This window comes from Bubalus kerabau, chromosome 4, assembly GCF_029407905.1.
Source record: "Bubalus kerabau isolate K-KA32 ecotype Philippines breed swamp buffalo chromosome 4, PCC_UOA_SB_1v2, whole genome shotgun sequence".
NCBI lineage: Eukaryota > Metazoa > Chordata > Mammalia > Artiodactyla > Bovidae > Bubalus > Bubalus kerabau.
In genome coordinates, this window is record NC_073627.1 from 42,720,319 (window position 1) to 42,745,009 (window position 24,691).

Sequence of the window (24,691 nt, forward strand, 5' to 3'; positions counted from 1 at the left end):
TTTTCTCCTTTAATTTGTTTATGAGTTCCATTAGCTTTTTCGTTGTGGCTTTTTCTGAAATTTTCATTACTTTTTGGCCATACCTCGTGACACGTAGAATCTTCAGTCGCCAACCAGGGATCAAACCCGCGCACCCTGCAGTGGAAGGTAGAGTCTTAACCACTGGACTGCTGGCGAAATCGCTCCTTCCTTGTATCTTGAAACACCTCATAATCCAGCCAGTACCCAATGGCTAATCATCTTACTTGACTTCTCTTGAGCCTCTGGCTCACGACTGTGGCTGCATTCTTGAAATGTGTCACTTACTGGTTTCCTTCCCAGCTCTCTGACCTCTGTCTTCAGCTTCCTTTGAGGACTCCTCTTTATCACCCACTACTTTCACGATCTTAATGACTCACCACTGCTCTCTACACATTTCCCCTGGGCACTGTGATCCACTGGCATCAACAGCCACCAGCATCTGCTGCTGACTCTCCATCTGTATCTCCACGCTCACCTCTCCCTCAGGCTTTGTGCTTCTAGAACCCTCTGCCTGTTGTGAATATCTCCACATGGATGTCCCACGATTACCCCAAAGAGAGAGCACATTAGTCACTCAGTCATGTCTGACTCTTTGAAACCTCACAGACTGTAGCCTGCTATGCTCCTCTGTCCATGGGATCTCCCAGGCAAGAATAGTGGAGTGGGTAGCCGTTTCCTTCTCCAGGGGATCTTCCCGACCCAGGGACCGAACCCTGGTCTCCTGCATTGCAGGCGGATTCTTTACTGATGGAACCACCAGGAAAGAGAGAGAGAGAGAGAAATCTCCAATTCTGCACCCAACTTTGATGTGTGGGCCTTTCCCACACACCAAGAAATTATCTGACACTAGCTGGATTATGGTACCATATATTTGGAGGCAGCATCAGATCTCGCAGGATAGGAGCTCAGTTCCATAAGACTGATCCCCTCCCCAACTTCAGATTCCAATCAAAAGTCTAGGTTGTCACCTGTGCTTCTGACTGACTGGCTAGAGACTGGAGGTTTCAGTGAGCCTCCTGGGGTTCAACTAATTGCTAGATCTGTTCACAGAACACTGAAACATTTTACTTGCTGTCTGTCTGTGTGTGTGTATGCTTTGTTCAGTCATGTCTGACTCGTTGCAGCCCCATGAACTGGAGACTGCCAAGCTCCTCTATCCATGGGACTCTCCAGGCAAGAATATGGAGTGGGTTGCTGTGCCCTCCTCCAGGGGCTCTCCCCAACCCAGAGATCGAACCCATGTGTCTTGCATCTCCTGCGTTGGGAGACAGATTCTTCACCACTGAGCCACCTGGGAAGCCCTTTACTTACTATATTACTGGCTTATTATCTATAACTCAGGAACAGCCAGGAGAAAGATATGCACAGGGGAAGAAGGTATGGGCAGAAGGCATGGAGTGTCATTCTCTCCAAATCTCGAGTCCACCAACCTGGAAGCTCTCTGAACCCAATCATTTGGAGTTCGATGGTGTCATTCTAGACGTATGATTAATTAAACAATTGGTCATTGGCAATCCATTCAACTTCAGCCCCTCTCCCCTCCCCAGAGGTCAGGGGGTTAGGAATAAAAATTCCAGTACTCTAATCACATGGTTGGTTCTCCCAGCAACCAGCCCCCTATCCTTATATACAGTCCAATAGTCATCTCATTAATACATCAAAAGGAATTTATCACTTAGGAAATTCCAAGCGTTTTTAGAGCTGTGTGCCAGAAATGGGGATGAACGCCAAGTACATGCTTCTTATTTTAAGTCACAATATCACAGGGACTTCCCAGGAGGTCCAGTAATTAAGACTTTACCTTCCAATGCAGGGTGTGCAGGTTTGATCCCTGGTTAGAGAGCTAAGATCCCACATGCCATGAGGGCCAAGAAACCAAAACATAAAACAGAAGAGATATTATGACAAAATTCAGTACTTTTAAAAAATCAAAATATCATAACCTCTTATTGGTTCTGTTTTGTTGGGGGACCCTAGTGACTGGAAGGCATCTCCTTGGGTCTTATTTTCTTAATCAAGTTCTTATTTGATCCCAGGTGACAGATTCCCTTAAAGAAAGAAAGGAAAAAAAAAAAAAAGGAAACTATCCGTTTTTCACAGCTATGAATTCACCAGAAGCAGGAAAAGCAGCAAAAGTTTGTTATGCTTGGGGATTCCAGCAACTATTTTCACTATTTTGTATCTTCAAGTGAGAGAAAGTGTATCTTGATAGCATTTTGTTTATTTTACTTTCTTTTATGGTGATGCCTTTTTTCTTTTCTTTACATATTTTAAATAAAAATTGCAAATATTTAAGGTGTCCAACTCGATGAGTTGGTGGCTCAGACGGTAAAGAATCTGCCTGCAATGCAGAAGACCGGGGTTTGATCTCTGGGTTGGGAAGATCTCTGGAAAAGGGAATGGCTACCCACTCCAGTATTCTTGCCTAAAGAATTCCAGAGAGAGAGGAGCCTGGCAGGCTACAGTCCATGGGTCACAAAGAGTCGGACACGACTGAGCAACTCACACACACACACACACACACACACACACACAATGCAGTTAATATGGAGCTATTAGTAATATGGAGTTAATAATAATGTATCGATATTGGTTCATTAATTGTAACAAATGTGCTATGTAAGAGGTTAATAATTAAGGAAACTGAGTGCAAAGCCTATGAGAACTCTGTATTAGGCTGAAATTTTCTGTAAATATAAACTCATTTTTAAAGAAGAAAATACTGGAGAGAGGAGCCAAGTCTAGGTTTTCTAAGAGACGGGAGAGGAAGGGGCTCCCGGCCCGACGGGGAAGCAGCTTCAGAAAGCAGGAGGAAGGAGGCACAGGAGGGTACGGACAGATACTTCTGTGGGCGGTGGGCAGGAAGTTGAGAGTTCACATCCGGTGGTCTCAGTGTTTCCTTTATGACGCAGAAGGTGAGGGTGGATTACCAGGTGAGAGAGGGCCTATGGAAAAATGTAGCAAGTGGTGAAACTTTGGCGAGGTTCCTGAGAGGAGTGCAGGAAGAAGCCGACCAGGGGCAGAAAGCAGTTTCTTCTTACCTCCCAGATTTGTGTTGCAGCCAAAGGCAAAGCCTTGGGCCTCAGGCCTAGAGGCCTCGCTTGACCGTCTCCTTGGAGTTCCACTACGTGACCAGCAGAGGGCGCCCAAACACCACCAACGTCCCCCCGCCCCCATCTCCCAGTTTTCTCTCTTCCAAGTTTCTTTGATTCCAGGAGTAAAACATTCTTTTTTGAGGCAGTCATATTTGAAGGACAATAAACTCTTTGATATAGCCCAAAGGAACACCTTTGAAGAAAAAGAATTTAGGGACTTCCCTGGTGGTCCAGTGGTTAAGACTCTCCACTTCTCCTGAAGGGAGTGTTGACTGGGGAACTAAGCTCCTGCATACCTCGCGGCAGGGCCATTAAAGAAAATTAATAATAAACTAAGTAAAAGAATTTAGTTCTGCATCTAAGAGCTAATTTATTTGCCTCCTCCCTCAAGGAAGCACTGGCAAGACAGAGTACACGACCGCCATTACGGTCCAATGGTGTTTCAAGTGCTGTCTCATGCACAGATCAGCTCTGAGGTAGCTGTTATTAATCCCATCGACAGAGGAATAAATAGAGTCTCAGGTAAGTTAAGGAGGTTACCTGGAGTTCCTTCCTATTGAGCTTAAGCCATATTCCCACCTGGTTTCAATTAACCATCAACCCATTAGTAATTATTCAGCAGGTCTCTGTGCTGGAAAGCTTGCCCTGGGAGATGTGAGGAAAGGATCTTCTGTCAATAAATTTGGCAAAGCTGAAAACTATCTCCATTTCTGTATTAGCACACTGGAGAATCCCAGGAGTCAGCAAAGAAACCTGCCTGGTTTTGTTCAAATCCATCATTTTCCAAATGTGTTTATCCAGAGAATGTCTGTTGCTGTTGTTAACACCAGTAACACCCATAGAACGAACTCGGTGAACTGCTCGGGTTGACATGCTATCATGGCCGGGAGGCAAGTGACCATACTTGCTTGGAAATGGTAACTTGAGTGGAGTGGGCACTGACTGGAGAAGGGAGACATGAAAGGTGGGTAGACTGAGGCGCGAAGGCCAGTAAGAGCAGTGCAGGGCTCTTCTGCCATGAGGCTTGGACAGAGCAGTGGCCATGGGGGTGAAGAGGAGGGGAAACACTGGACAGGGAACTGGGATGCAAGGGTGACAAGTTGGACCACTGGATTGTGAGTATATGGGAGTGTGGTGGACAGCGAGTGGGGGAGATGCATTGGACAGTTCCTGGAGGTTTAGGTGGAGCATCTAGGATAATGATATTTGTATGTGTTTGTGTGTGTTTAGTCGTGTCCAACTCTTTGAAACCCCGTGGACTGTAGCCCGCCAGGCTCCTCTGTCCATGGGATTTTCCAGGCAAGAGTACTGGAGTGGGGAGCCATTCCGTTCTCTAGGGGATCTTTCCCATACTGTGGGCAGATTCTTTACCATCTGAGCCACCAGGGAAGCCCAGGTGAATGATGGTTTAGTTCAATCCATCAAGATGGGGAGCCAGAGAGAAGAGTTTTGACCTGACCTCCTAGGAGTCGCTAAACCTCTGGGAGGCTCTGTTTCCACATCTATGAACTGGGCATGAAACCAGTCAGGCAAAAGGCTGTCCTGAAGCTAAAGGAGGCTCCTGCAGCACCCAGAGAATGTCTGCCCCCTCTCCCCACTTCCCTGACCCACCCCAAGCAGGTGGCTCTTTCCTTTATGGGGGAGGGACACAGCTGAATTGGAGGAAAATTTTTATATCGACTCACAAAAAGTAATTGAGGATGCAACAACAACAACAAAAAAAACCCTGAAGCTTTGTAGTCAGGGCAAATGAAGTCTCTGAGATTTCGTCTTCTCATCTGAAAAACAGGGCGACAGATACCACAACCTGCAGGATGTCAAGAGTCAGTGAGCCCATGGATCACCCAGCTCAGAGAGACCTGAGAGACCTGGCCCTGAGAGACTGGGTGAAGGAGGAGCCAGGACCTGGGGTCCCTGAGCCGGAATTGTGGCAGGACGTATGTGGCCACCCCGCCGAATTTAGGCAGGTGACCACTGGGTCCCCTCTCTCTGCGTCCCACCCTCCTCACAGTCCCAGCTCCGGGTCATAGCCCATAAATCTCCTTCACACAGAGCACGGTAAATCAGGGGTGTGTAGGAGACCCCCCAGCTGCCTGCATTCTCCCTGCTGCTTTTGGAGAGGATAGAGGAGCAGGAAGCCCCTAGGACGGGGTGGGGTGTGACTATCCCTGACCCGCCCACCTTGGCTTGTTAATTACAGACCCAGGGTCTGCAGAGCCTGATTTATGGTTGGGGATGGGAAAGTCTAGAAGAGCCTGGAGGGGCAGAGGTGACGGGGTTGGCTGGGGGGGTGGTGTGTGTGGTGTAGGACCGGAGACCAGAGAGGATCCCAAATTCAGAGGGCCTTGTTGAAATGGCAAAATTAATAGTACTAAATGAATACATTTACAAATAAATAAAATATAAGCATAATAGCAATAGCTAACATTGATTGAGAGACTGTGCGCCAAGCTGGCTAAACACTTTATTAATTCATTCATCAAATATTTATTGAGTACCTATTCGGCGCCAGGAAGCTGCCATATATTATCTAATGAACTTCCCCAAACAGTCCTGCCAGTTAGTCATTATGGTTCCCATTTTGCAGACGGAGAAATCCAAGCAAGAATCGATTAAGTGACTGGTCCAGGGTTACTAGGCGATTGAGTAGCAGATCCAGGACTCATACCCCCGGCTATCTGTCCCCAGAGCTTAAACTTTTTCGAGTAGATTGTCCTGCCTCTTTGCTACCACTTGATTCACTGTCTTCCTGTGTGACCTTGGGCAAACGCCTTTGCCTGGCTGACAAAAGAGTTCTTATTGGCAAAAGAGGCATCTTGTCCTGCCCACAGCACAAATTAGGAGGCTCAAATTAAACTGAAGCATATGGAGATGCTTTTTAAAATTATCTGTAGAATATGGAGAAGGAAATGGCAACACACTGCAGTATTCTTGCCTGGGAAATGCCATGGACTGAGGAGCCTGGTGGGCTGCAGTCCATGGGGTCGCGAAGAGTCGGATATGACTGACTAAACACAAACTGGGCATTGAACTAATTTACATAAATCAATCCCTTTAGAATTCTAGGAATTACTTAAAAAAAAAAAAACTATGAGTTTTGTATAAACATTTGTACTCAAAATTGTTTTTACACGTGCAACAAAATTATCTGTAAAGCAAAGTGAAAAGAATAGATGTGAAGGATAAAGAATGTCCTATGTATGATTAAAGAACCATAAGAAGAGAAAAAGGAAGTGCAACAGAAGCAATATCTGAAAAGACAAAAGTGAGGAAATTTGCCAATCTGAGAAGTAACAAACCACAAATCTGAGAAGCCCAACAAATCCTAGAATATAGATATACATATATATATTTTTTAAACCCACACACTTCAATGTGTCATAGTGATATATCAGAAACTAAAAACAGTGAAAAGATTTCAAAACCAATCTGGAAAAAAAAATACCTTCAAAGGAACAACTGTTATTCTGAAGCTGACCTCTCATCCACAGCAATGGAAGTAGGAAGACAACATCATATTTTCAAAGTGATTCAAAAAGAACAGGGACCCCCATGGTGGTCCAGTGGCTAAGACTCCATGCTCCCAATGCAGGGAGCCCAGGTTTGATCCCTGGGCTGGGAACTAGATCGCACATGCCTCAACTAAGAGTTTGCATGCTGCAGCTAAGAATCTGCAAGCTGCACCAAAAATCAAAGAACCCAAGTGCCACAACTAAGACCTGGCACAGCCAAATAAATAAGTAAATATTTAAAATAATAATAATAAAAAAGTAGAACCGACTAGACTTATATAGGAGAAATAAAGGTGAGAGAGTCATTACTAGTGGGCTCTCACTGGAGGAAATGCTACAAGATATAACTCAGGCAGGAAAAAAAAGAAGATTCCACGTGGAATGTCTGAGATGCAGAGCAAAGGAAATAGTAAATATATGAGCACATTTAAATGAACATTGATTGTATTTTTAAAAGATCTGTAAAATGCTATATGAAAAGTGTACTAGTGAAGATGATACTAGGTGCTAAGGGCGATAAATCCCCTAACTCAAAGGCTTAAACATGAAAGTTTCTCACTCGTGTAGTCATTCAGGTGAGTGTTCCTGGTCAGGCGGTTTTTCCGGGCAGTTTTCCTCCAGGCAGAATGAAGGCCCTGGCTCCTTCTCCTCAACTCTGCAATCTTTAGCTTGTGGCTCCCATGGCTGCCCCAGGTCTTTGAGCCAGAGAAAAGGGAAGGAGTGTGGGGCTGCATATGGGAAGTTACTATGGACAGGCCTGGGAGTGACACACACCACTTCTGCTCATATTAACAGAATTCAGCCAACTGCAGGAAAGGCTGGGAAATGTTAACTGCGGTATTCATTATCTATAGCTGTGTGCCAAATTACCTCAAAACACACTGGCTTAGGGACTTCCCTGATGGTCCAGTGGCTAAGACTTGCAGTGCTCAATGCAGGGGACCCTGCTTGGGGGAACTAGATCCTTATGCTGAAACTAAAGATCCCGTGTGCTGCAGCAAAGATCAAAGATCCTGAGTGCCAAAACTAAGACCCAGTGCAGCCAAATAAATAAACAAAAACAAATTAAAAGAAGAAATGTGCTTAAAAAAACCCCCACATGAGCATTTATTATTTCACAGTTTCTAATGGGTCAGGATTTGAGGGATAAACCTCTGCTGCTTTTGTGCACGATGGAGTATGTGTGTGATTCCTGGAGCGCTTGCAGTCATTGTGCCACCTCGAGGGAAGCCACCTTGAGAAAGAAATATACACAGCAGAGATATGAAAGAGTCACAGAAGAATAATCACATGAATGATTACATTAAACAAAGGCATTCTGAAATTCCCTTGAAAGTATAACGAGCCAAGAACATCAAGACGACTCTGGAAATGAACAATGAGGCCAAGCAATCGCCAGATCAGACAGGCATTAAACAGAGATAGCTGGAGCTGGCATTATAGAGATGTGGCATTACAAATCACTTGAGACAGAATAAACTATTTACCAAATGGAGTTAGAAAAACTGGCACTTGGGTTCCAACTTTTAAAAATTCAGTAATAAAGCAATCGCAACAACAATAACAATGGCTGCCATTTATGCACACCTACACAGTCTTAGAAATTTACATTTGATTTATTTCTATCTTCACACCTACCCTACCAGGCAGGTATTATCATTTATTCCCACTTGACAAATGAGAAAACTGAATCTCAGGAAGGCAGACCACACACAGCTGTCAGCTTCCAGACCCTGGGTAGGAGCCCTGCTTCCCTCCCCACAGTAGTGGTGCCCTGTCCTGAGAATTCCAGGCCAGGGCAGTGACTGCCTTGTCTGCTGGCCCGCCAGCCCGGGGTGGGGAAGAGACAGGAAGACAGAGCTCTCCACAAGCCGAGCCCAGAATTTCTACTTTACCCCCGGCTGACCCTGGGGCCTATCTACGATTGGAACCCAGCTAAAAGCACAGAGGCCTCTTTGTCATTGCTTTAATGAGAAGCCAATCACCAAGTCATTAGTGGGTGGAGGTGATGAGGAGTTTGGTACTGGGGTGGGAGGGAGGAGGATGCTCTTGGTTTCTGGATGATTTACAGCTGCAGAGCCAGACTGCCTGGGGGAAGGGAGCAGAGTTGCAGCAGCAGGAGAAAGTTACCATTCATAGAGCACCTTAGAGGAGCTGAGACCTGTTAGGAGAGTCTAACATACTGTTTTATTTAATCCTCACAACAAATCAGATGAAGCAGTATTACTCTATACCCTCATTTTACAGATAAGGAAATTGAGGCTCAGAGGGGTTAATGAAGTATCTTACCCAACGCTATGCAGTTATTAAGTGATGGTCTTATTCCAGAGCCCAAACATCCATTCTCCTGTTCATTGTTAGAGGCACAGCAGAGGTGAGGGTAGGTGAAGGGTCAAGAAATATTCTAGCTTTAGACCAAGTAGGAACATGCTGTCGGGAGGTGGTTGATTGGGGGATGTTACTCTGTGGGCTGGAGAGTAGGGGCAAGGAAGAGGAGCATAGCACTGTATAAACTTGGAAGAAAGAACCCCTGGGGGGGGGGCTAAGTCTGCCAGGAAAAGGATAATAATAAAAACAATAACTAAATATTTTGAAGTTCTAGCTATATGCCAGACATTGCACTGAACACCTTCCAGTTATGAGGCAGTTACCAATTCATTTGCTTCCCTGGTGGTTCAGATGGTAAAGAATCTGTCCACGATGTGGGAGACATAGGTTCAATCCCTGGATTGGGAAGATCCCCTGAAGAAAGGAATAACAACCCACACCAGTATTCTTGCCTGGAGAATCCCATGGACAGAGGAGCCTGGCGGGCTACTACAGTCCAGGGGGTCACAAAGAGTTGGACACCACTGAGTGACGAACAAAACACTGCCGATCCATTTTAGGGCTGAGGAAACTGAGGCTCAGAGAGGTTAAGTTACCTACCGCAGGTCTCAAGGTAGGTGCATCGATTGATTTAGGAGTAAGAGAGACGCAACAGAGCAGTTACTTACTCTCTGCTCTAGGCTGTCAGGATTTTGGCTGTAAACAACTCAACTTGGTTCACTTAAGCAGAAAAGGAAGTTATTGGGGAGCTCTGAGATAGCACACAGGATCGGTGGAAAGTTTAATGGAATTAAGTTTGGGAAACTGATCAGAATTACAGGAAACTGGGTGGCTTGGATCCACAGCCTGCTAGTAACCTCCTGTGGATGCCCCCACAGGATACTGGAGGCTACTGGCAGTTTCTCCCCAGGAGCCTGTTTCCTTGGGGCCCCTGCTCCACATTCAAGTCAAGGTGTCAAGAACCTGGACTCCTGCCTGTTCTAGCTGCCAGGAATCTTTCCCACCCAAGCTCTTCCCCCATAGAGGTGTCCCTTCCCCCAGAGAGACTATTCAAATGCTGCAGGGATTTCCCTGCTGATCCAGTGGTTAAGACTCCCTATTCCCAAAGCAGGGGGCCCACGTTCCATCCCTGGTCAGGGAACTAGATCTCACAGCCCGCAACTAAGGGTTCTCATGGTACAATTAAAAAGATTTCTCATGCCACAAAGAAGATCAAAGATCCCACATTCCACAACTAAGACCTGGCACAGCCAAAATAAAGTAAATAAAGGTTTCTTTTGTTGTTGTTGTTTAAAATTAACAAACAACAACAAAAACCAATGCTGCAGAGCAAACCATGGTAACAAAAATATTCACTGCCAGTCCCGGGTGCCCCAGGTCTCCCAGCCCCTGTGAAGAAGTGACCAGAATGTCATCAGCTCTCTGTCCTTCCTCACATCCAAAGTTGGACCTTACGCTTCAGAGCACCCATCACTAGGGGGCTGCTCAAAAATCTCAGGCCTCAGATTCTTGAAGGAGGATATGGAGATGGTAACACTTTCCTTTCATCATCCTTAACACCCAGCTGGCCATCCCCATGTGCCAATTCTACTTTCCAAACAAGTGTGGATACCAGTCCACCTCTCTCACAACCACCTGCATAGCTCAGGCCCCTCCTCTCTCCTCTGGATCCTTATAGCAGCCTCATTTTTCTCCCCCCAGTTAACTATGAGATACCACTTTTTTTTTTTTTTTAATTTGACGGCTCCAGGTCTTAGCTGTGGCACGCAGGATCTAGTTCCTTGACCAGTGATTGAACCTGAGTCCCCCTGCGTTGGAAGCGCGGAGTCTTAACCACTGGACCACCAGGGAAGTCCCTACAGTTAAGGGACTTAAATGGAGTCTGCGTTAGATCCGCCCTCCACACTGTTCATAGGAGGTGTTTTCTGTTTCATTCACTATGCAGCACGGGTATCTAGACTAGGAAGATAACAACACATTTTTTTGTTGTTGTTGAACGAAGGGGTAGAGCCTGAAACTGAGCCCAAATCCTCCGGATTCCAAATTCCCCCCAAGCCAAGTTCACCTCTAAGTTGAACCGCTGAGGGCCCCGGCCTGGGAGAAAACGGAGGCTGCCGGCCTTTCTAGAGCCCAGCCTCCTGGGATGACGGGGCTCCTGGGACCACCCTGGGCTCGGTTTCTCCGCACAGCCCGTCCCAGGATCCCGGTTTTCTCTCCAAGGTGGGAGTTGTGTCTTCCCTCGGGGGAGCGACGCCGGAACTTCCAGGGGAAGAGCAGGAATTTTTGAAATCCAGGCCCGGCCGAGCAGTAATTGGCACCTTGGCGGCCGCCAGCGGAATCGCCCGGCCCTAAATCACGGCCGCGGCCACGCCTCCCGGCGGCGGGGCCGGGAGAAGCGGCGCTCCCGGCGGGGGCGGATCCCGGGCGCGCGGAAGGAGGACCGGCCGCCGCTGCAGGTGCCGCGGAAATGCCTGCCCCGCCGCCCGCCTTTGAAGTCGGCCCGCCCCCCGCCCGGCTCGAGCCCCGCTGCAAGCTGCACGTCCCGGGGGTCCCTGCCGGGGATCGTCACGCCGAGTCCACCCGGATTCCCGGGATTCGTGGGAAGGCGGCCGAGTGGGGTGGGGGCTCTTCTCTTGGCGAGCCCCGGCCATTTGTCCGGAGAGTGTGACCTCAGAATTACTCATTTGGAGCCCAGAGTGTGCAGGGAAAGGGTCGGGAGTGGGGACCCGGCCTGGAGAAGGAGGACACTCGGGAAGGAGAGGCCAGAACTGTTTTAGCGAAGGGGTGCAAGGGCAGCCCTGCTCCCAGCATCAGACATCTTGGGCCCTTGGGACATTTTCTTTGCTTTCCTTAGCCTCCCTTTCCTATGGGTTTGAGAATTCATGGTAGGGGGCCGGCAGAGAAATTTGTGGTTCCATCTCATTTCTTCCCTTGCTGATTTTCTATGACTATTTTGTTATGTTTAAGCCCCCTGCAGTCTACTGACATGAGGTTTTGTTTTTTTCCCCCTCCATCCAAAGTATGGGTGGGGATGTTCTAAGGCTAATGTGCAAGAAGCAAATGGTGTGTAGTCAAAATTATCTCTGAAAAAGACTTAACCTTAAATAAGGTATTATGTATACAATCCTGAAGTCAGTTCTCCTTAAGCAAGGTAAAATTGAATAACCACTGGACCAGATTCTGAAAGAGTGAATACGCATATATATATATATTTATGAGCATTTGAACCACTTTGCTTTTAACACAGAATTTTGTATTCAGTAGATGTGGGGTGAGGTCCCAGAAGTTAGACTGCTGCTGCCATTACAGCCACATTTGAGAACACAGCTTTGATAACTTCCAAATTTCCCTGAGGTCGGTGGAGGATTCCTAGGCATTTCTTTTTGGCTGCAAGGATTGCTGCTGCTGCTAAGTCACTTCAGTTGTGTCTGACTCTGTGCAACCCCATAGACGGCAGCCCACCAGGCTCCCCCATCCCTGGGATTCTCCAGGCAAGAACACTGGAGTGGGTTGCCATTTCCTTCTCCAATGCATGAAAGTGAAAAGTGAAAGTGAAGTCGCTCAGTCGTGTCCAGCTCTTAGCGACCCCATGGACTGCAGCCTACCAGGCTCCTCCGTCTATGGGATTTTCCAGGCAAAAGTATTGGAGTGGGGTGCCATTGCCTTCTCCAGCTGCAAGGATTACGTCCCTCTATTTTAATACAGTATTTCTATATATTTAATGCACATGTTCATGGCTGTCAACACATGCGACAATCTATAGCACTGGGCCTGGAATTTGGTGCATATTCAATAAATGTTCACTGGATTTGAATACAGAGGTTGTTTGATCAGACCACTGTGAAATTTCCAGAGTTTTGCAAATATTTTAATATCAGGGAGGCACCACTTATTCAACATTCAGCAATCATTTCTTTGGACCTACCCTGTACCAGGCAGTGTGCTAGGAACTGGGAATACAGAAGTCACCTGGATACAGATGCAACATGAACATTAAATTACAATATGTAGATAACCAACAAAGACCTATTGCACAGCACAAGGAACTATACTCAATATCTTACAATAACCTATGCTGCTGCTGCTGCTGCTAAGTTGATTCAGTTGTGTCCGACTCTGTGCGACCCCATAGACGGCAGCCCACCAGGCTCCCTCGTCCCTGGGATTCTCCAGGCAAGAACACTGGAGTGGGTTGCCATTTCCTTCTCCAATGCATGAAAGTGAAAAGTGAAAGTGAAGTCGCTCAGTTGTGTCCGACTCTTAGTGACCCCATGGACTACAGCCTACCAGGCTCCTCCGTCCATGGGATTTTCCAGGCAAAAGTACTGGAGTGGGGTGCCACTGCCTTCTCCGATAATAACCTATAAGAGAAGATAATCTGAAAAAGTGTGTTTGTGTGTGCATATATATATATATATATATGAATCACTATGCTGTATACCTGAAACACATTGTAAATCAGCTATACTTCAATAAAAAAATTAACTTAAAAAATAAGAAGGGAAAAAAGTGCAATGAAAAGAAGTGAAAAATGTGAATGTGTTAGTTGCTCAATTGTGTCTCTTTGTGACCTCATGGACTGTAGCCAGCCTAGCTTCTCTGTCCATGGGATTCTCTAGGCTACAATACTGGAGTGGGTAGACATTCCCTTATCCAGGGGATCTTCCTGACCCAGGACTGAACCTGGGTCTTCTGCATTGCGAGCAGATTCTTTACAGTCTGAGCTATCAGGGAATTAAAACAAATAATAGGAAGGGAAAAATGGACATGTTCTGCCAAATTCTAAGATGGGGTAATGCACAGAAGTGAAGGGTTCAGGGCAGGCTTCCTAGAGAAGGAAAGATTCGCAAGCAGTGGAGGCTGGTGACCGACTGCAGGCCGCTGAACTGCGTCCAGAACTCTGGTAGGCAGAGGCCTGTCCAGCACCTGCACCAAGGCTGCTGTGGGCTGTTCTTGGTCCCCTCAGGCTCCTCCTGACTCCCCCGCCCGGCTCACCTGCAGTCCAGGGTCAGGCTGGCAGGCAGTCACTGGCCTGTCACCTCTGCTCTCTGGTGCTCCCCCTGGGGTCCAGCAGCCATCAGTTCAGCTGGGGACACAGAATTAGCCAAGGAGATTCCCAGGCAGCGAATCTCAGCCCAGGAGGCAGGCACAGCTGGGCGCCGTGGATTGCTCCTAGCTTCCAGCCCATATTCTCTACCTTTCCCCTGCTTGTCTCTCTTCATTTGGAGGTTCCTCCCCCTTCCCACTTTTCTCTGTATCCGTCAAGCACTTTTTTTTTCCACAGGTGGTTGAAACTATTTGACTATCTCAATGACTTGTTTCAAAGGGCAGAGGCAAGGCCTCTATCACCTACAGGTAGTCAGTGGGGGTCTGCTGGTTGGGAAGCCCAGAATGCAGGCCCAGCCTAGAGCAGTTAAAAGCCTGGTCTCCAAATAGGAACCACACTGGCTGATTTGAAATCTGAGCTTGGCAACAGCTTAGTCCTTTGACTTGGGGCAAAAAACTTCATACTTTCAGAGTCTCAGTTTCCAGTCTGTAAAATGGGTATTATTATAATAATAGAGCCATCTGTAAAGGATTGCTATGAGACTAAGTTAAGGTATGTTAAAAAATACATTTAATACCATGCCTGTCTATAGTATGCATTCATATATCCAACTATGCCCTTGAAGGGGGAAGTTTTGGAAGGAGCTGTTGGCTGGGGGTGGTTGGGAAGGGAAAAGTCTCCCTGCCTCGCTAACAAACCACCCCTCCCTGGCTCTTCTGGGACTAAAAGGTCCACCTGCTGCTTCCTGATCTGTCTGCCTTTGAGCCCAGGGGCCAGGCTTTTCTGAGGGGCTAGGCAAGACCGCTGAGCTGAAAAGTGGTTCAGCTCTCTCTAGAGTGGCCTTGGGGGTCTAAGGGACACAGGATGGGGTGGGAGTAGAGGTGGCTGTGGAATGTGACTTTCGGGAACCATTCTGTCTGGGCTTTGACCTTTTTCCCTGCCTCCCACACTGAGACCCACGAGACCCTGGCTGCACCCATGACACCGGTGGCCATGCTTAGGGCCGAATCGTGCTTGAGGTCTGCATTTCTCTATGATTCTATGTGTGTTTTGAGGACAATGGGAGACGACTGAATCTAGAGGACAAAACATCCAGTTCTAGCTGCTTTCATTCACTTTTAAATTTCACAGATACTTCAGGTTTGGGGAATAGAGAAATACAATGTCCTTAGGGTACTTAGCAGAGAAGGCAATGGCACCCCACTCCAGTACTCTTGCCTGGAAAATCCCATGGATGGAGGAGCCTGGTAGGCTTCAGTCCATGGGGTCGCAAAGAGTCGTACACGACTGAGCAACTTCACTTTCACTTTTCACTTTCATGCATTGGAGAAGGAAATGGCAACCCACTCCAGTGTTCTTGCCTGGAGAATCCCAGGGACAGAGGAAGCTAGTAGGCTGCTGTCTATGGGGTTACACAGAGTCGGACACGACTGAAGTGACTTAGCAGCAGTAGGGTACTTAGAGACTAGTAGGCAACACAGAAAATAAAAGAACAGCCTTATTCTTCTTCTCCAAGGAGCAAGTCATAGTTTGAAATAACAGGGTTATTGGTCTGCTCTTTGGCAAGATCAGTGTGAATTCCATACCCATCCCAGCTGATACCACAGTCTTGGCAATTTGGAGGCATCTGGATTGTGAATGGGAATGAGATTGACCTTGGTGCTCCATATAACTTACTTGTGGATGCCTGAAATTCCATTGGGTGGTGGTGGTGGTGGTGGGGTCTTTCTCTAGGCTTAAGCGTTATTCTTTTTCTGAGACCCTATGTAAATTTTAAATCCCTGGGGGTGGTGGTGGGTTAACTGAGTTCATAACACAGCAGTGCTATGTCCTGAGACAGAGCTACTCAATGACTTTGGACTCCAAAAGATGCCCCTGGTGGGTACCACAAGGGAAGCCAGTGGACCACAAGATAATCTCCATTACCCTCTGAGTTAGCACTCAGCTCTGCCTGCAGAAGAGAGAGCTAAAGAGATGTAAGGGGTGAGTATGTGTGTGCTGTGCTAAGTCACTCAAGTCTTTGCAACGCTATGGACTGTAGCCTGCCAGGCTCTTCTGTCTGTGGGATTCTCCAGGCAAGAATACTGGAGTGGGTTGCCATACCCTCCTCCAGGGGATCTTCCTGACTCAAGGATCAAACTGCATTTTGAGTTTGATCAAACGGGTCTCCTGCATTGCAGGCAGATTCTTTATCACTAGCACCTCCTGGGAAACCTAGAGGGTGAATAAAGCCCAAGCAAAACCCAAACCCAGAATTCCAGCCAGCCTCACTCTGGGAGCTGAAAGAGCCAGAAACTCCAGGTCCATCTTAACTGCAGGGCCCTGTGGTCTCTGATTTGCCCCCTCCCTTATGGCTCCTGCTGGAACAGTCATGCTACCCTCTGTGACAGCCCTGTGGTTGCCCACAGGCCTTGACAAAACTTTCAGGGTTCTTTAAACACACTCAACTACCCCTGGGCCCCTTCTGTGTGCCTATCAGCTCTTCTGCTAGCAGGCCAGATTTGGCACTCAGGGCGAAGAATGTGGACCCCAGCCACCCCAGAGAGGCCTTGGAGTGAAGCCGGGCCAAGTATCCCCGTGGCTGGAGCACTGCCCTGGGCGGGTCCTGCTGCCCGCCTGGCCCCTTCCTACAAGAATCTGCATGCTTCGTCCCTCTGGGTTCCTCCCTCACCAACCTACCTGGAGGCAGGTCATAAAGCAGGAGGAGGGAGATGGATGGATGAGGAGGGCGGAGAGCCACGTGGTGCCATAAAGCCTCAGCTAGAGAGGGCCTGTCCCGGAGTGTCCAGGCTGCAAGAGTGCATGCTCAGAAGGTGGACTGTCAGCCTTGGGAGCCGGAGCCGGGGCAGCGAGGCCCAGGAGGAGGCCATGCACCGAGGCGCGCCAGGACCAGGCCTCAGGGGCCTGAAGGGGGCTGAGGGCTCTCCTCAAGACTTGGGGAACTCTTGCTTGGAAGCCGAGAGGGATTTTGGGGTGCTGAGAGAGAACGGGGGCCCCCGAGGCCTGGGCGAAGCGGAGGAGGTCGCCGGAAGTAGAAAACGCAGCCGGCCTGTGCGGTCCAAGGCGCGGCGCATGGCCGCCAACGTGCGTGAGCGCAGGCGCATCCTGGACTACAACGAGGCCTTCAACGCGCTACGCCGCGCGCTGCGGCACGACCTGGGCGGCAAGAGGCTCTCCAAGATCGCCACGCTGCGCAGGGCCATCCACCGCATCGCCGCGCTCTCCCTCGTGCTGCGCGCCAGCCCCGCGCCCCGCTGGCCCTGCGGGCACCAGGAGTGCCACGGGCAGGCTGCGCGCGCCGGGGACGCGAGGGACCCGGGCTCCAGCCCGCCGGCGCCGCCGCCGCCTGCCGGGCCCTTCGCGCAGTGCTGCGCCTCATGCCACCCGCATACGCCCCTGGGACGACCCAGGGCGGTGGCCGAGGCGCTGCCGGGCTGGGCCCAGGCCTCCCCCGGAAGCTGGCGCCGAAGTCTCGGGGCTCCCTCGGACTGGCCGCGGGGCCTCTTGCGAGCGGGCCCCGGGCTGGGCCACCAACACTCCTGACCGGGCACCGAGCGCACTGAAGGGCCAGGAAGGAGCCAACGGCAGGATGACCACAGAATGGGAAGATTAGAAAGCCATCCCTGGCAGAACTGAATGGGCTGAAGCCTGACGGGAAAGGAAGCGCTTTGTCGGTGGGAAGGAACTCTGGAGACTGGGCCGCACCTCCTAGAACCCCGCGAACCCAGCCAGGAGCCGGATTCTTCTGGGCACTTACCTTTGGACTTGAACTCTCCTTGGAAAGTGACTTTTGCATCTCGGTGCCTCTGAGTCCTATTGTCTCTTGCTTTACAAAAAAAAAAAAAAAAAAAAAAAATTAGGAGAAATGAAGACCTTTGGACAAAGTGGGGGGTTTATGTTGGAGTATGGGTGGTAACTGATAGGGTCTGATGATGCAGCGTGGGTCCCCTCCCCCTGCTTGTGCTGATGCCCCAAGTCTGTGGTCTGGGGGAGGCCATCAGATGCAGCCAAATAAAAAGGAGGAGCTATCATCTCTGTCTGCTAGCAGGACTCCATGGGGCCCAGGAACCCAGGGTGGCAGGAAGACCCCGAGAGGCTTGGGGCCTCACCCTGGAATGATGGGCCCCTGGCCTGAAGCCCACAGGTAGGTACTAGGAGACATTGGTTCCTGCAAGAGCCCAGGTGTGACTGAGCACTGTGAGGGGCCCTGTGGGAGAGGACGTTGTCTGGAGATGAGGAGCGAGACTGGGAGGCTGACGATGTGGTCAGAACTGCTGTCTGCTGTGAGCCACAGAGAGCATGGCAGTGAGAGCAGACTGTGGGCCAACCTCAGGGAAGGAAGCTGGGGGCAGGGCCAAGGACTTGGGGGGCATCAGTAAATCCCACTGGTACCCCAAGCAATGGGGAAATGAGGCTCCCAAGGAAAAGTGGGAGTGTGGACTGTGCCTCTGTGATGAGGGGCAGATTTGGAATCCAGGAAAGTGGGGCCTTGGGCCAAGGCTGCTGCAGAAGTGGGAGGGACAGCTGGCCCCCTTGAGAAGTCTGGACAGCTGCTCTGTCTCTAAGATGAGCACTCTGAACTCATGTCCGGCCTCACTCATACTGAGCCTCACTGACCGGGCTCATATTGCTGGTGCTGCTCGCTATGAGGACCCAGATATGACAGGGAAAGCCTGAGGGCTTGCTGGTCTCCTTGGAGAGTTGGGGGCAGGGGGAGTTCCACAGCTCAGAATGGGGGACCCCACAGAGGCTGGAGAGATGCCCATAGTCTTCCAGGGAGGAGTGACGGGTCCCCAGAGCACTTGAGATGAGGCTCATCATCCTAATTCTGCAAGTGAGACCCTGGCTGGCACACTTGGCATCCAGTCCCCAGGCCCACAGACCCCAGGGCTCCACATTTCACAGGGCGGGTGGCCAAGTCACAGATCATGAAAAGCCTTAGACTTGGGGCAGTGGGCTCTTGAGGCCCCACCAGGAGCAAAATGTGGGGCCCTGGCCCCAGGCCTGCCCACTGAGCGTGCCCTGTCAGGGAGAGGCAGTACCATGGTCTGAGCAGAAAGGAAAGAGCCAGGCTGTCCTGGGATCCAGGCTCTGTTCTGCACTTAATACATATGTGCCCACTTAACCTCTCTAAGGCTGGTGCGGGGGCGGGTGGGGGGAGGGGTTCACCTCTGACGCAGGTGGCTCCGCCTCAGGATGGCTGTGAATATTAACCTTCATTCATCAGGCACAGTTTCTGGCAATTAGAAGGTGTTCCACAATTGTTAGTGTTTGCATATTATTATAATTTTCTGACAGACAGGCCTGGACAGTGCTTCCACCTTGCTTCAGCTTCAGGTTTGTATTCTTTGGAAACATGATAAAAATGACCATCAAGTCCTGCTTCTCGGAGTTCCAGGATGAAAAGAAATGAGGGTTCTTCCCTGGCTTGCACGCTCAGCTCTGGAAGGGAGAGGGCGCCCCCTGCAGGTGAAATGGGGAGTGCGCCGCAGACTCTGAAGGCAGTTTGAGGATGTGGAAGTATTGTCTCCTTACTTATCAGTTGAGTGACCTTGGCAAATCGTTTAAGGGCTTTGAGCCTAGGTGCTTACATCCGGTATAATGGACTAAATAAGTCCTTATATCATAGGCTGTTCTGCAGACTAAAAGAGAGACTGCATTTAAGGCACTTAGCATGGCACCTGGCCTACGAAATCACTCACTGCATGAAAGCTATTTAATATTAAGACAAATTCTATTTGTAGAGCTGTTAAATGGAGAGAATGCATGGGATGGTATTTTATAAAGTCTGCAACACATTAGTTATTAACATTGTTTCATCCGGGCTATCTGTTTGAGGGCACACATCTGCATATTTACAAGATGATAAATATTTGCCTGGCATGTTTACAGAAATGTGTGCTGCTAAGTCACTTCAGTCGTGTCCAACTCTGTGTGACCCCATAGACGTCAGCCCGCGAGGCTCCCCCGTCCCTGGGATTCACCAGGCAAGAACACTGGAGTGGGCTGCCGTTACCTTCTCCAATGCAGGAAAATGAAAAGTGAGAGTGAAGTCGCTCAGTCGTGTCCGACTCTTAGCGACCCCATGGACTGCAGCCCACCAGGCTCCTCCGTCCATGGGATTTTCCAGGCAAAGGTGTAGATATGTGAATTTTTGTGTGTGCGTATGTGTATCTATTGACCTAACAGGTACCCCCTCCTTTCCCTGATTTTTTTAAAGGGTGCTAGACCAGAATACCTTTAATTATGCGCCTTCCAGGTTTTCTGGCGGAGAAGGCAATGGCACCCCACTCCGGTACTCTTGCCTGGAAAATCCCATGGGCAGAGGAGCCTGGTAGGCTACCCTCCATGGGGTTGCAAAGAGTCAGACACGACTGAGCGACTTCACTTTCACTTTTCACTTTCATTCATTGGAGAAGGAAATGGCAACCCACTCCAGTGTTCTTGTCTGGAGAATCCCAGGGACAGGGGAGCCTGGTGGGCTGGGGTTGCACAGAGTCAGACACGACTGAAGCGACTTAGCAGCAGCAGCAGCAGCAGGTTTTCTGGAACCCTTGCTTGAGTTTTTTGTTTGCTTCCTAAAACCATATCCGTTCTCCAAGATGACTGATTTGCTGTGACAAGAAGCTGCTGCTGCTGCTGCTAAGTCACTTCAGTCGTGTCCGACTCTGTGTGACCCCATGGACGGCAGCCCACCAGGCTCCCCCATCCCTGGGATTCTCCAGGCAAGAACACTGGAGTGGGTTGCCATTTCCTTCTCTAATGCATGAAAGTGAAAAGTGAAAGTGAAGTCGCTCAGTCATGTCTGACTCTTAGTGACCTCATGGACTGCAGCCTACCAGGCTCCTCCGTCCATGGGATTTTCCAGGCAAGAGTACTGGAGTGGGGTGCCATTGCCTTCTCTGGTGAAAAGAAGCTACATCCCTTATTATTAAAGACATGTAAGTTATCAACCAAGACCACATAGGTTTATCCAAATGTAATGGAAAATAGTACAAGGATAGGTATTAAATGAATATAAAAAGGAAAGTTCTGGAAAGAGAAGACACCCACAGAAAACAGAGCTGTAAAAATCATGGCCAAAAGATATGAATGACTGATATACCTAAAGACAGAAATTATGTATCTATAAGGTTATAATCCCAACAGATTACTCAAGTAGTGTTCAAAGGAGAAAGGGTTCACTTCGAAAGGGCAGAGAATAATAACAATTATAGCACTTTTGCATCATGAATGAGACATGCCAGCAAAAGTAAATAACAATTGTAAGACCCAAATGTTGTCAGAGATGTGGAGAAAGGGGTACATTTACAGAGGCACCCCACTTCAGTACTCTTGCCTGGAAAATCCCATGGATGGAGAAGCCTGGTAGGCTGCAGTCCATGGGGTCGCTAAGAGTTGGGCACGACTTCACTTTCACGCATTGGAGAAGGAAATGGCAACCCACTCCAGTGTTCTTGCCTGGAGAATCCCAGGGACAGAGGAGCCTAGTGGGCTGCCGTCTATGGGGTCACACAGAGTCGGACACGACTGAAGCACTTAGCAGCAGCAGCAGCAGCAGTTGTGTATCTGTTCCTTTTTTTTTGGTAGAGAACAATTTGGGAAAATCACAATAAAAATACCCCAAGGAAGTAATTCAAAAGGAAAAAAAAATTTTTTTTTTAAAGGAGTTCCCAGTGGCACTGTATCTAACAGTGAAAGCCTTGAAACAACACAGATACTTAACCAGAGAGGCTTGGGCAAAGCAAACTCAGGTATTTGCAACAGGATGCCAACAATGATGAGTAGGGAAAGCAGATCAAACTGGTCTGTGCCTGCTGCTTATAAGTGTGGACCAACAGGTGGGCGCAGGAACCCACCTGGAGAGAATTTGGGGGATGTAAACAGGGTTAATATCCATTCGGCTCCTGATAATTGTCTTTAAAAGTGAAAGTTTTGTTTGCTTAGGGCACGTTCTAAAGAAGAGTGGGGAAATGTTTTGAGCATAGACAGCAAGGATTCCTTTGCAGGGACCCCGGGTGGCGCTAGTGGTAAAGAGCCCGCCTGCCAATGCAGGAGGCATAAGAGACGTGGGTTCGATCCCTGGGTCAGGAAGATCGCCTGGAGGAGGCCATGGCAACCACTCCAGTATTCTTGCCTGGAGAATCCCATGGACAGAGGAGCCTGGTGGGCTACAGTCCCTACCATAGGGTTGCAAAGAGTCGGACACAACTGAAGCAACTTGGCACACGCATAACTCACTGGATGTGAAACTGGACATCAAGTTTTGCTCACATTTTGCAATCATGTGTGTATGTGTGTGTAGACACCAGAAGGCTGCCTGAAGCAGGAGAGCTGGGCCCAGGCAGACCTCAGTGAAAAGTGGAATTTGCTTAATTACTCCTACCCTGTCAGCCCCATAGGGTTTCCCGAACCCGGTGCAATACTGAGGATGAAAAGGCTTGTGGTCACAGTTACAGGGTTTTTCTTTCTTTTTTTTTTTTTTTACCTCTTCTTGCATTAGGCTCAAACTGACCTAACCTTCTGAGGTTTGTGTCTCTGCCCACTCCAGGCCCACTTCCCATACCGTTGTTTCCACCTCGGAATTCTTCAAAGCCCAGGATGCACTCAGGTTGAGGCAGGTAGAGGTGGGTTTAGCAGCTGTGTGGACACCCTCGGCACTTGATTGGTGCCTTTATCTTCCTCTGGTTTCTCCAGTCAGCCGTCACTGTGAGCCAAGCACATGAAGAGGGAGCTGGGGGCACACCTGCCCCCTCCCCAAGACCTCACAGACCATCGAGGAGGGGGCACAGAGAAGGGAATGACTTTCTTCAGTGACCTGCAAACATACTAGGGAGCAGGGAGGTCAGCCCACAGCAGAACAGAAAGGCTGATACCACCTGTGTAGCTACAGGGGCTTATAGCGCAGACCCCCACCTGGGGCCCACAGGCGTGAGTGAAGGCAGAGTTGGAGGGGGAGCTCAGCGCCTTCCCTTCTGAAGGCTGCTGTGGGCTTAGCTTCTGGCTGCTCCGCAGAAAGTGGGCCCAGGCTTCCCAGATCTTCACGTTAAAAGTCTGGAATGTCCGTTTTTATATGAAGTGGATTAAAAAAAAAACAAAACACGTTGCGCACCAAACCCACTTTGCCCAATAAACCTGGCCCATGGGCTTCCAATGAAGACTTCAGTTGAGGGTTGGGGGTGGAGGGGAGGTCGCACCTGCAGGTGGGTGCAGGACCAGGCTGCAGCCGGAGCAGCTGGCTGCGTTGGGCTCACCAGCCCCGGAGCCCAAACCAGGCGCTCCTTGTCCTCGCCTCTCCCGCTCCTCCCTGGTCCCCACGCTCATCTCTGGTCCTTCCCCTCATCACCATCAGGCCACTAGATGGCGCCACAAGCCCAGCATCTCACAGTGCAGCGCAAAGCTGGCTCCCTAGTCCGGGAACCCGTTTGCCTGATAATCTTGCTACCATGGGTCACCCTGGGGACTTCCTGGCTCTTTCTTGTTTCTTCCAGTTTTATTAAGTAAAAAAAAAAAAAAAAAAGCTTCTTTATGTCAGGTTTATTCTATCCTTCAGGCCAGTGCTGCCCGATAGAAATGCAATGCAAGCCATGTTTTAAATTTTCTGGTAGGCATATTAAAAGGAGAAAAGGGACACAGGTGACATTAATTTTTTAAATGTTTATGTAACTCAATATAGCCAAAACATTATCATTTCAATATGTAATCTACATACACTGTGTTAATGAGATATTTTAAATTGTTTGGTACTGTTGGAAATCCAGTGTGTTTTATATGTATGGCATATCTCAGTGTGGATGAGCCACATTTCAGGGGCTCTATAGCCAGATTTGGCTGCTGGCTATGGAACTGGCCTGGTCGGGCTGGTTAGTCGTAGGTCCATAGGGCCTGAGTCGTCCCCACCAAGAGTGAGCTCCTAGATTGTAACTTGGAATTCTGGCCAAGCTGGACACTGACTTAGAGTCTAGGACTCTTGGGCATCCAAACAGCCACCATCTGCAGAAGGTCTCTTATTTTTTAAATTTTTTTAGTCTTTTTATTTTGGGCCCTGCCTCAAAGCTTGTGGGATCTTAGTTCCGCAACCAGGGATTGAACCCAGGCCCTCTGCAGTGAGAGCTTAGAGTCCTAACCACTGGACTGCCAGGGAATTCCCGAAGGTCTCTTATTTTAAAAGCATGTTTCTAGAAGTTCCTGGGCAGAAGGGCCCAGTTCACTCCCCTTGCCCCATCCCTTCTTCCCCTTTGTGGCCAGCTCACCACTCTCTGCCCGTCACACCCTCTTCCACCTTGTCTTGGCTCTTGCTGGAAGCAGCATTTCTGAAGCCAGTGTGATACACAATTCAAAGCTACTTCTTTCTGCTAAAATGGCTCGTCTTGCTCCAAACCAGTTTCTGGATGTGATGGATTGATGCCTAATTGGGATACAGTTTGAAATGAGTCTGGGTTTCGGTTTCCTAACCTCTGATCTCAAATGAACTCCACAACCTCTGAGACCCCTTCTCACCTCTAATTTCTCACCCCAATCCCACATGATCTACGCCCTCCTCCAAACCACAGACAAGCATCCAGATTCACACACAAACCCTGGTGGTTCTGGGCCACCTTATAAGACCACGTAAGCCAGGAGATCGGGGATGTAGAAAGAGATGCAGAGAATAGAGAAGGTGGCAGAAACAGAGGGAGGAGACGTGA

General features: G+C 49.1%; 1 protein-coding gene and 1 long non-coding RNA gene across 3 annotated transcripts; one reads left to right on the forward strand and one right to left on the reverse strand.

The window, feature by feature from the left end:
• Positions 1 to 2,672: 2,672 nt before the first annotated feature.
• On the reverse strand, positions 2,673 to 19,100 carry LOC129649527 (uncharacterized). 2 transcript variants are annotated; one of them, XR_008713143.1, is made up of 3 exons: positions 19,046 to 19,100; positions 17,761 to 17,829; positions 2,673 to 2,966 (listed from the first exon to the last, which is right to left on the reverse strand). It is a non-coding gene; the product is annotated as an uncharacterized LOC129649527 (long non-coding RNA). The 2 variants fall into 2 exon arrangements; XR_008713142.1 differs by lacking the exons at positions 17,761 to 17,829; positions 19,046 to 19,100 and adding an exon at positions 3,063 to 3,646.
• On the forward strand, positions 16,794 to 17,829 carry BHLHA9 (basic helix-loop-helix family member a9). The gene has a single exon (XM_055577037.1). It carries the CDS (start codon positions 16,806 to 16,808, stop codon positions 17,544 to 17,546), a length of 741 nt encoding a protein of 246 aa, XP_055433012.1. The 5' UTR covers positions 16,794 to 16,805; the 3' UTR covers positions 17,547 to 17,829.
• Positions 19,101 to 24,691: the final 5,591 nt, after the last annotated feature.